The sequence below is a fragment of the Nicotiana sylvestris genome, chromosome 9 (genome assembly GCF_000393655.2).
Source record: "Nicotiana sylvestris chromosome 9, ASM39365v2, whole genome shotgun sequence".
NCBI lineage: Eukaryota > Viridiplantae > Streptophyta > Magnoliopsida > Solanales > Solanaceae > Nicotiana > Nicotiana sylvestris.
The window spans coordinates 137986742-137998624 of record NC_091065.1 but is presented as its reverse complement, the minus strand read 5'-3'; the positions used below and the strand labels follow the sequence as shown (position 1 = coordinate 137998624).

Sequence of the window (11883 nt, the reverse complement as noted above, 5' to 3'; positions counted from 1 at the left end):
GTTTGAAAAGTGAAAGTTCAAATTCAAGTTGGGCTCTGCCAAAGCCTAGCTTCAAACTCGCATGTCCGAAGTTGATTCTAATCTAGCTAAATTTTAGAAATTTTGTAAATTTTATTATTCCTTAAATATGGGTCAAAGTGGCTATTTGTGCACTTTGTCCTTCGTATATTGTGGAAATGACATTAGGTAGCCACTTTTAAGCACGTTATTTATAATGTATTTAAAGATTAGTCAATTCGTTCAAACTTCAGAACACTGATACAGTGTCCTGAAGTTTAAACCTCAAAGTTTAGAACTTCAGGACATTGTGTCCTAACGTTTAAAAATTGTGTCCAGAAGTTCGAACCTTATGTCCGTAATTTTAAATTAGCAGTTCAGAAATTCGGGACACTTAAGTCCTGAATTTCAAATTAGCATCACAAAAATTTAGGACACTAAGTCCTAATTTCTAAATTGAGGATATTTAGTTTTGAAGTTGAATGAAACAACTACTCATTAAATACATTATAAAGTGTGAATATATTTTAAACAATAGCCTTAAAAGTGGCTACTAGTGCACTTAGCCCTCGTATATTCAGTAAAAGAAGCCCACTGAATATGGGAAAGACAGCCAATCGGCGAAACTGTGTCATTTGTGGCTATGGATTTTCGCCAATTTAATCAAGCACTTCCCTCCACAAAAAATACACCTGCAATAACTGCCACTGATACAAAAGTAATCTCCCAAAAAAAAAATCCGAAAAATTCAGTAACAAGTCCAAACCAAAGCTAACAAGTTTCTGATGACCGCCCTTTCTGATCCAACTATAACTATAGTGTAGAAAGCCATGGCTTCAGTTGCCATAGGTGGAGTTGTACTCCACAGCCACTCTTCATTTCTGGGCAACAAACTCAAGCTGAAGCCTTTATCTTTGTCGATACCATTCAAGAAGCAACCCAATTCAAGGTCAAGAAACTTGATAATTTACGCTCATGGAGGTGAAATATTTAGCTTTGCTCATGATCTTTTTGTTGGAGTTGGGGTAGGACTACCCTGTACTGTAATGGAGTGTGGTGATATAATATACAGAAGCACACTGCCAAAGTCAAATGGGATCACAGTGACTGTTCCTGGTGTTATTTTGGCATTGGGTACCCTGTCTTACCTCTGGGCTACTCCTGGTGTGGCCCCTGGTTTCTTCGATATGTTTGTTCTTGCCTTTGTTGAAAGATTGTTTAGACCTACCTATAAGAAGGTGATGTGATACCACATCTCAATTGCTTCTTTTTCTCATGTGGCAACATATGCTCATAACTTCTCTCTGCAGGATGATATAGTGTTGGGGAAGAAATTGGGTGAGGGATCTTTTGGTGCTGTTTATAGAGTTTCTTTGGCCAAAAAGCCATCGTCCAAGGTATATATTCTGTTATTTTGTGTTGTATACAAAAGCTCAAAGGAATGGTTTGTAACTCAAACAGGCACGAGTGGTTAATTCCGATTTTATTTGCCTCAAGGGTGGTGATTTCGTCTTAAAAAAAGCAACTGAATATGGAGCAGTGGAAATATGGATGAATGAGCGAGTGCGTAGAGCTTGTGCAAACAGTTGTGCTGATTTTGTCTATGGGTTTCTAGAGGTACACTTGTTATTTTGTTTGATAGCCATTATCATGTTCATCTTTAGATACTGTCACACCTTTGGAAATTGCAATCTAATTCTAAGAGTTTGAATTAATTATGTTTAAAATGGTGCTAGAATTCTTCAAAGAAAGGAGCAGAGTATTGGCTCCTTTGGCGTTTCGAAGGGGAAGCTACACTTGCTGATTTGATGCAGAGTAGAGAGTTTCCCTACAATGTAGGTACTTTCTTTATCATGCTTCCATTTTCTTGTTAGCTCAGGTTTTTTCTCCATCCTTAACAGCTTTTATATGTAGGCCGAATGCACTTTGTGTAGTTTATCTAAAAACCTAGAAAAAGAGCTGCCTGGGGGACACAACACTAGCAATCCTTGTATAATGATCCAAACATATGTACTCTAAATTTTCTCATTCGAACGCTCATGATGAATATTCTGTAATTCCAATTTAAGAAGAGATAGCATGACTTGGATAGATCGCTCATGTCCAGAAGATGAAGGTAGCAGAGATGAAGATGTTGAGATGGATGTGCGGGCACACCAGGTTAGATAGGATAATAAATGAGGTTATTCGCTACAAGGTGGGTGTGGCCCCTATTGAGGACAAGATGCGAGAAGCACGGGTTAGTTGGTTTGGTCATGTGAGGAGGAGCACAGACGCCCCGGTGAGGAGGTGTGAGAGGTTGACATTGGGGGGACTACGGAGAGGTAGAAGTAGGCCAAAGAAGAGGCGGGGAGAGGTGATTAGGCAAGACATGACGCAACTTCAGTTGTCCAAGGACATGATCTTTGATAGGAAGGTATAGAGGTCGAGGATTAGGGTAGTAGAGTAGGTTGTCTAGAGTATTCATAACCGTATTGGCACGCAGTCTCGCTTTCTGTTGGTAGTAGGTTTTCATGACTAACCGTTATTTTCTTTCATTGTTGATCACCTTACTATCTTGTTGGTTTTATTCTGCTTTTATATGGCTTTTTGGTACTATCCCTTGTCTATATTTTCATTAATGTGGTGCTTATGCTTTCCTGAGCCGAGGGTCTATTGGAAACAGCCTCTCTATCCTCACAAGGTAGGGTAAGGTCTGCGTATATACTACTCTCCCCAGAATCCACAATGTGAGATAATATTGGGTATGTTGTTATTGTTGTTGTATGGCATGACTTGGATAGATCATTAAGAATTTCCCTAATTTCTTACGAACTATCCTGGATGAAGTTATAGCTCTGGGCTTATATCATTATGATTGAGGTGGACGGCTATTTGTTTCCCAAGGTCTTTGGAGGTTTCCCTCTGAGAGAAAGGGAAGATCAGATGGAAAATAGAACCTAAAGAATATACAGTTATCAAAGGATAATATGATATTTGAGGGTGAGCTCCATTGGTCTATATTAGTCACCTAAAAGATCTAAGTGTAGGAGAAATCCTCCAGAGATAACTATTATTGAAATGTTAAGTGTAGGAGAAATCCTCCAGAGATAACTATTATTGAAATGTTCTCTATTGAACGAAACATTCTTGAGAAAAAGGTATCATAAAACATTCTCAGTTCAGATATAAGAGAAATATCCATCTAAGGCATTTATGTGTGAAGGGAAATTAGTAAATATAGAGCTGAGAAGAATGGTATTTGATTTTAGTGGTGAAAGTATATCATAGATGTCACACCTCCTTTTTACCTACACCCGCAAGGGCATAAGGGAGTTTTTCCAATTAAAGGACAATCGAAAACGGGATTTATTATTAAAGATTTAGAGTCGCCACTTGGGAGATTTATGGTGTCCCAAGTCACCGGTTGAATCCCGAATCGAGGAAAAGATTGACTCTGTATTACAGTCCGCGAACCAGAAATCTTATTAAGGAATTCTGTTAACCCGGGAGAAGGTGTTAGGCATTTCCGAGTTCTGTGGTTCTAGCACGGTCGCTCAACTGTTATATTTGGCTTAAATTATCTGATTTTTAACAATTATGAACCTATGTGCAAATTTTAACCTTAACCGCTTTTATTCATTTTTAAAGAAAATTGCAACGTCATTAAAACAAGTCTTGAACCACGTCACATAAATGCCCCCGTGGTTTTTGGACATACTTTAACATCGTTGGGATTTGGATTTGGGTCACGTAAATGCGCACCCGAGTTTAGGGAGGTAATGTTATTAAAATACGCGCCTAAAGAAACTAACGCGTTATTATTTTGGGGAAGGCCGTGAAATTCGCTAAACGGCCCGTCCCGAAATCTAAGTATTTTAATATATACAATTATCGAGGGCCCTGCAATTTACGTGTTTTGTTTTGCGAGGCTCGTCTCATTTTATTTTAGAAGGCAAACCTAAAGTGACTATGGTTTTCTATCTTTGTTTGTTTCTAAAAATAAAACAAAAGGCCCTAGTTAGTTATCAATATTTTTATCTAAGAGAGGGATGACATTAATTGAATTCAGGCCGTTTGGACTTCAGTATAGGCCCTTCAAACTGGCCAACCGTGATTCTTGGCCCCAGCTTGGCATGGATTGCATCACAACTGGGCCTTAGCAAGAGTTTCATTTACAAAAATTATAATTTAAAGGAGGAAATCAATTCATTTTAGCCATGTTAAAGCTTAGGAATGGATCTAAATGGCTCCATCAGCTGATTCAACGGATGATTTTGTTTCGTTTCTTTTATCAAGGACAAAGAATGGACACAAGTGTTCTATGTGCGATTTTGTTTTAAACCACAAGTGTTCTCATTTATGCTGAGTTTCAAACATGATTTGTTAATAGTACTAATACTACTTCAATTTCTCCCTGATTACCAACACGAACACATCAGTCCAAATGATAGTCCAGTAGTCCAAATTTACAGTCCAGAATTAGTCTAAGTTATACAATCCAATCTTCAGCTCAATTATACAATGTAAAATCTAAAGTAAGTCTAAGCAAATACAAATCAGCTATTATCTATTTTTGGCATAACAACTTGGACCCACACATGTTAAGAGGTGAATATGCAATCATTTCATTTCAGCATTTTCGAACCAAAAGAGCTACATCAACTCAAACTGAGAATGTGTACCTGAAAGCAGAAAGGAATAGGAAGAAGGAGAGGTTAGCAACAGCAGCACACAGTGGATCACAGCAACCAAGTATTTGAGTTCAAACAACACCAATCAACCCAGCTTCAGCCCAGAAATATATTTATCAATCCAGGAAGAGTTCAGAAATGTTTTAAAACCAACAAGATCAATAGATCAACCCAAAACAGATTCGAATAAACCCAAATGACCTTCAAATTGAACCTAGAAACATACCACAGCAACAACACGCTCAAACTGATCCTAGAATGTCTCGATTGAAACCAAAAGTCTACTGGAAAACCAAGCAGAAAACACTATTGACTCCAGTAGCTAGCAATCTGAAAGCTCTCAAAAAAGGACTCTTAAAATTGATATCTCAAACTCTCTGTATGTTTCAAATTGGAATTGAATGCCCTCAAAGTTTTCAAAATGCTCCTTAAGAACTGAAATCCTAGGAAAGCTCTCCAAAACTTTCTCAAACTGATTCTTAGTCTTTAAACTTTCTCCAAAACTGAATGCCTTAAAAGCTCTATATCTCTCTAAAACTGATTCAAAAAAGAAGACTCTCAAAGACTGAAAAAAAGGACCCTTAACTCTGTCCAAAATCCCCCTATTTATATGCAAACTACAGCCCCTTTTACAGCTCTTAGGAGCACTCAGACCCATTAATTAAGCATAATTTGCCCATGATATTCTCTAGAACCCCACCCCTATATGTTTTGCTCTATTTTTGATTCATTTGTTCCCCACTAACCCTTGTCTTTTCTTTATTTAATTCAATGGTTATGGGTAGTACATACTTTAATTACATTCCCATTAGGCCTCCCCATGCTATTATGTTTTGTTCCCCACTACTACTAAATAAATGCATTAGTTTAATGTTACATTAGTACTTACTGGACTGAACAATTAAACTAACCATTTTTAAACTTTTAAGTCCCAAATTATCCCCTGAAACCCCTGTGATTACTACCCATCATCTATAACCAATCCACCTAACAATTAACTAATTAACCACATGAAACTAACTCCTAATCAACACTATCATACCAAAACTGAATTTAAACCAATGATAGATTCATATCAGACCCTGAACATGACAACCTTAGGATTCAATTCATCAAACTCAGACCACAGTTTAAGCTCGAAACTCAAATTAAATGAATAGCATTAAAACAAAGATGTAGGAGCAGAAAGCATACTAACGATGAGCCCTGAAGCTAAGTGTCTAAGGATCAATACATACAACACTCGACATCAAACCATTTGACGAAAACTACTGGTCTACAAACAAGAATGAATTAATCGACGAAACTATTTATAACATATGTTATTAATTGACAGAAGAAAACTGGACTAAGTAAATGGTCTGATGGAGAAGGGAGAAAATAACGGACAAAGACGAATTACAACGAACCTAATTTAGGCAAACGAATAATCGATTGAACTACTCAAACGAACATTGGAGTATTTAATCTAACCAGAATCAGAAAAAGAGGCGGAATATTTACTGGATTAAGAATTAACTTAAACTGAAAACCTAAAGAAGCGACTAATTACAACTTAACACAGACAAATAAACATATAGAAAAAGGAAAAGAAAAAGCTAAGAAGAACTTACTGTTCTTTTCTCGGATCCCACCAACATGCCCTTTCGAACTTGAGTTCCAGTTAGCATTATACGTCTATTTCGTCAGAAATAGGCTTATAATAATAACTAGAACCCATTCAACCGTGACAGCTTCAAAACAGTCTCGAACCGTTGAACCCTAGATCCGTCATTCGACGAGTTTTACTCAGATTCGAGCCAATTTGGTTAGGGATTAGCGACGAGGAGGTCAAGGGGATTATTGGGTGTGATTTTGGGGTTAAGCGGACATGCTAGGGTTTGGGACGGGGATCTTCGATCGAACATTCGAGAAGTTATAGGATGATTCGAGGTTAATGGAGTGTGGAATTGGAATGAGGAGGTGGAAGAGAGGCTAGAGTGTAACTTTGAGACGATTTGGGCCACCGGAACCGCCGTGAGGCGATTTCCGGTGGGCGGAGGGCGGCGGTGCAAGGTGGTGAGAGACAGGGCTGTCTCTGAATTGCTAGAGACGAGAGTGGGGTGAGGGCTCTAAGGGGGGTGGGGTTCGTTTGGATCATTTATATACTGGGCAAGAGGTTGAATCCTAGCCGTTGGATCAATTAAGATCAACGGCTCGGATCAACTCACTTAACGAAACGGTGTCGTTTAGACACTTTTGAGACCGGATCAATCTCTGGTAAACGGGCCGGGTTTGGCTTTTGGATATGGGTACTGAGTTGTGTCCGTTGGATGAGGACTAGATGGACGGCTGGGATCGATTGCCGTTGAAACGACGTAGTTCCATCACCATACTACGTCGTTTTGCATGTCTGTGAGATTTTGACGACTTGGGCCGGGTATGGAGTTGTTTTGGGCTGGATTTGGTCATTTTGGCATGGGCCTGGTCCGAATTTCACTTCCCATCTTTCTTATTTGTCTCTTTTTTTTTCTTTTTTTTTCTTATTTCCTAACTAAAATTTTAGATTAAATTACAAACCCAAATTAAAAGTACTAATTATCTTCTAATAACATTTATCACCTATAATTAAATACCAATTAACAATAAAATCACACAATTCGACATCAAATGCTAAAAAATGCAAAGTACATTATTTTTTGTGATTTTTTTTCATTTTCGTAAAACGAGTTACTTAATTAATCCTATCTGTAAAAATTAGATCCTAAATGCACATGAAACGTGTAATTTTTGTATTTTTCATTAATTAAAACAAAATAAACACGCACACACAAATACAAATAATTAACCAAAAATGCCACGAAAATTCTCAAAATTGCACACAAAGGGAAATTGTTTTATTTTGAATATCTGGGAGTAATTCTCATAGGGCAAAAATCGCGTGCTCACAATAGATACTGAACAAGTTAAACGACAAGGGATGTTGATAAACATTCAGAAAATGCAGTTTTCCGCTAATTTAAAAGAGATAAACAAAGATGAAGCACATGCCCTTCTAATTGAGAAAAGATTCTACAGTAGGTTATCCATGAGAATTCACCATTCAGTGCAGTCATAAAACTGCCTTGTCGAGTTCAGATATGTAATAAATGCTCTAATCTAAGCCTAATTATCCGCTCGTACCATGTTTATATATGTCGTCAAGTTTCTTTTCAGTATTGACACATTATCTTCCAGTCTTCACCTCACATTGTAAAAGAGAGATTTCACACCCAACGAGTATTCTCTTTCCTTTCACAGGACCCTCTCTACTTCTGATTTCTGAATCCTTACGGCATAACTCTGTAATTTGGTCTCGTTTTCTGTAGTCTGCTATTCACCTTGCTTTGTCTTTAGTTTCCTATTTCTTGTTCATGATTAAGGTGCTGGATTGCTGATTCAAAATTTATAACTCTCACTATGAAAAGTATTAGCTTTCACATTCTAAACAAGTAATGTCATTTAGTCTGAAGAACAAAACAAATAGCTATGAATATTACTATCTGATTTCTTCTCCTTCCCCCACCCCCACCCCCAAACCCCCACCCACACACACATACTCTCTCTCTCTCTCTTTTGTTCATTGACTTTATCATGATTTATTAAATCATCAGGTGGAAGCATTGATCCTTGGAGAGGTTCAAGACTTGCCCAAGGGTTTGGATAGAGAAAATAGAATCATTCAGACAATTATGAGACAGCTCCTATTTGCTTTGGATGGTCTTCACTCCACGGGGATAGTCCATAGAGATATTAAGCCTCAAAACATAATTTTCTCTGAAGGTAAATTGTCTTGTTAACATTTGTGGTTAAGTTGGATTGTGTAACTAATCCGTTCTTGTATATCTGAAGCAGGTTCTCGCACGTTCAAAATAATTGATCTTGGAGCTGCAGCGGATTTGAGAGTAGGGATCAATTATATTCCAAAAGAGTTTCTTTTAGATCCAAGGTTATCTCCCTCCTACTCTGTGGAATGAGTAGTTTGTGTATGCGGAAGTGGAAATTTCTTGTTCAAACAGCAGGCACATTCTATTTTACTTGCACTAATACTGCCAGATATATTTTTTTAAAATTCTGTGACCTACTTTACATTTTGTTTCTTGCAATTTATTATCCCCTTGATAGATTAGCTTATAGAATTCAGCTCATATTGACGTCTTCTTATCATTCTTTTCGAATATTCATTTCAAAAACATCTCCAATTTCCAGAGCCAACATGCTTGTCGATCCATTTCCAATTTTTGACTACAACAATAAGACATTTTGTTCCACCTACATATTTTCTGAATTGAATGTTGTTGATCACACTTTTTGATATTTATAACCAGATTTCCTTGGACCTCGTACATGAACCATAGGTGCTAACCCTTATAAGTTCTTAGAAGAGTCTCAGGAAAATCAACCTTATATTTGAGCTTAAAGGTGTCCTTTCCAGACTGTTCAAGCTAACTAATTGAATGTCACATGCCGTAAATAAAAAAAATGTGGAACCAAACAGAGTAATCTGCCTGAAATTGAGGATTGAAATTTCAGATTTTCCCTATTTATGAGTATGTTATGTACTTAATAATGATATGAGTACTTGTCTCGAACATTCAGAGGTACATTACCGGGGCAATGATGTTGTCCTAGATGGCTTTGACATTTGATTATGGCTGTTTCTGCTTGTTATTTTTAATGGTATTAGGTATATTATCTTAATTTACTCATGGAAGAAATGGACAGAATATAAATGATTTTGTTCGTTATTCAAGTATAACGAAGTGAATCGATCTCTTAATTTAAGTTCCACTATGTTAGTCCACCTGTATATTGACTATCCAGTTTGGTATGCTCTTCACTCTTACCTTTGTACCATTAAAAGGTGAACAAAAAATAGATTTCATTAGAGCATTCTATGTTATTGATTATCTGTTTTTCAGCAGACTTTCAGATAATAGTATTTATAAGTTGGTATATTTATATGGCTAGTCTTTTACTTAAGAATTTTGCTTACTTGTTTATCTAATTGTCTGTCTTTTTCGGTCAAGATATGCTGCACCAGAGCAATATATTATGAGTACACAAACCCCTTCTGCACCATCTGCTCCAGTTGCAGCTGCACTTTCCCCAGTTCTATGGCAGGTTTGATTACCGCGGTCACTCAGTTTTCGCCCAATACCTCTATTTTATCTGTAAAATTAACTATGCTTTATCCTATTCTTTTAACAGCTGAATCTCCCAGATAGATTTGACATCTACAGTGTCGGTCTCATATTCCTGCAAATGGTAAGTTTCAACTCAAAAGCTGTTAACCATAAATATTTCTTAGATAAAATTAGCTCTTCCTGGAGAACCTAGACCTTTGAGTTCAGGAATTAAAAGGAAGACAACAAAAAGAGAATGTCCATTTCTTTTAATTCTCCTTATTTGAATATATAGATATCATTCCTTTGAGTACAGGAGGAAGAAATTGAAGTATGACCTGCAAATAGGAACTTCGACGCTATGGATATTATTTTTTAGGTTTCCTTTCTTTTCTTTAGCTCCTATAACCTAGATCTGGAATCGTAAATTTTTTAACAAATTGCGCATTAGATGTGATCTTACATGTTCCAACTGGATCCACATTACGTATTAATATATAATATGATAAAACAACAGCTGGAAATGGCTAACTGACACTTCAGCAATGTGGAGCGGTGCTGTTAAAAATTGGGGCAGGATCTAATAATTTCACCCCTGAGGAGATAGGATTTATTCTTAAGAATCAGCTTACATAGATTCGAGCTCTAAAATTGGAGAACTTCTAGTTGTAGGGAGCGGTTTAGCCCCTTTAGTGGGCCTACCCGGTGTGAACTCGGATTTGTCTGGTCAATGGGCTTTGGATACCGGATAGTTAAAACAAAAATAAATTAGATTTGAGTATTTCACGCAAAAGATTCTGGAACTAAAATTAATCGTTATAATCAAAAATAAGTTAAATGCTTTTTTTTTTTGGGTCAACTAAATGCTGATATTTCTATCTTCTACATTTATTGATACACCTCCGGAAGATTTTACAAGCACTTTGCTACTGTTCATTCCATCATAGGCATTCCCAGGATTACGCAGCGACAGTAGTCTCATTCAATTCAACCGACAGCTGAAGAGATGCGACTATGATTTAGTTTCATGGAGACAGACTGTAGAGCCTCGTGCTAGCCCTGAACTTAGGAAAGGCTTCGAGTTGTTAGATTTGGATGGTGGAATAGGGTGGGAGCTATTAGCATCTATGGTTCGTTTCAAAGCACGTCAAAGAATTAGTGCAAAGACAGCTTTAGCTCATCCTTACTTTGATAGAGAAGGTCTATTGGCCCTGTCCTTCATTCAGAACCTAAAGTTGCAATTCTTCCGGGCTACACAACAAGACTATAGTGAAGCTGCAAACTGGATTGTTCAACTAATGGCAAAATCAGGAACAGAACAAGATGGCGGCTTCACTGAAGCGCAACTTCAGGAGCTCAGGGTATGTTTTCTCATGGCATATATAACTAGTCGCGGTCATTAAGGTTGGGACCTCTAGCTTTGAAATCCTTTGTTTCTCATTGACATATTTGTATGGTGAAAATTGTGGAAATCTAACTTTTCAAAAGCGCAGGATACCAATGTTGGTTAATAGAGTTTAGGGTAGAATTTCCTGATACACTTTGTCATTTCCTTTTGAGATTTACAGGATATAGAGCCTAAGAAGAAGTCAAGCACGCCGAGGAATGCCCTTGCATCAGCTCTTCGGCTTCAAAGGAAAATTTTAAGAACCCTGAATGAGAGCATCGATGAGCTTCGCAGACAAAAGAAAAGTTTATGGTGGAGCAAATGGATTCCTAGAGAGGAGTGAAAATCAGTAAATATGTACAAAATAGTTTTAGTACTTTTTCTATGGAGCTTACTAGTTTTCATTCTCATTTGAAAATGTAAAACAATTTTTAACTTAGAGTTTATGTACAAAAAGTAAAAGTATCTTATACAGATATATACGCTTGTTTTATTATTTAAAGAAATATATACTATTTTTAGTTGGAAAAAAGTTAATTATATGGGTGTGTTTGGTATGAAAAGAAAATGCTTTCCCTTTTTCCCACCCCACCCTGCCACCAACCCCTCCCCCTGACACCCCCACGACCCCACCCCGAGCCTACCCCTCGTCACACCCCCACCCAACCCTCCGCCATCACTA

At 37.3% G+C, this 11883-nt stretch overlaps 1 protein-coding gene across 2 annotated transcripts; it reads left to right on the top strand.

Annotated features, from left to right (window-relative positions):
- The first annotated feature begins 732 nt into the window (after positions 1 to 732).
- Positions 733 to 11697, top strand: LOC104224259 (serine/threonine-protein kinase STN7, chloroplastic). 2 transcript variants are annotated; one of them, XM_070156266.1, is made up of 10 exons: positions 733 to 1235; positions 1308 to 1394; positions 1495 to 1614; positions 1734 to 1832; positions 8303 to 8471; positions 8544 to 8637; positions 9719 to 9812; positions 9900 to 9956; positions 10762 to 11175; positions 11383 to 11697. In XM_070156266.1, exons 1-10 carry the CDS (start codon positions 828 to 830, stop codon positions 11542 to 11544), a joined length of 1704 nt encoding a protein of 567 aa, XP_070012367.1. In that variant the 5' UTR covers positions 733 to 827; the 3' UTR covers positions 11545 to 11697. The 2 variants fall into 2 exon arrangements, with proteins under 2 accessions (XP_070012367.1, XP_070012368.1); XM_070156267.1 differs by having other exon boundaries at positions 10762 to 11218; positions 11383 to 11566.
- The last annotated feature ends 186 nt before the right edge of the window (positions 11698 to 11883 follow it).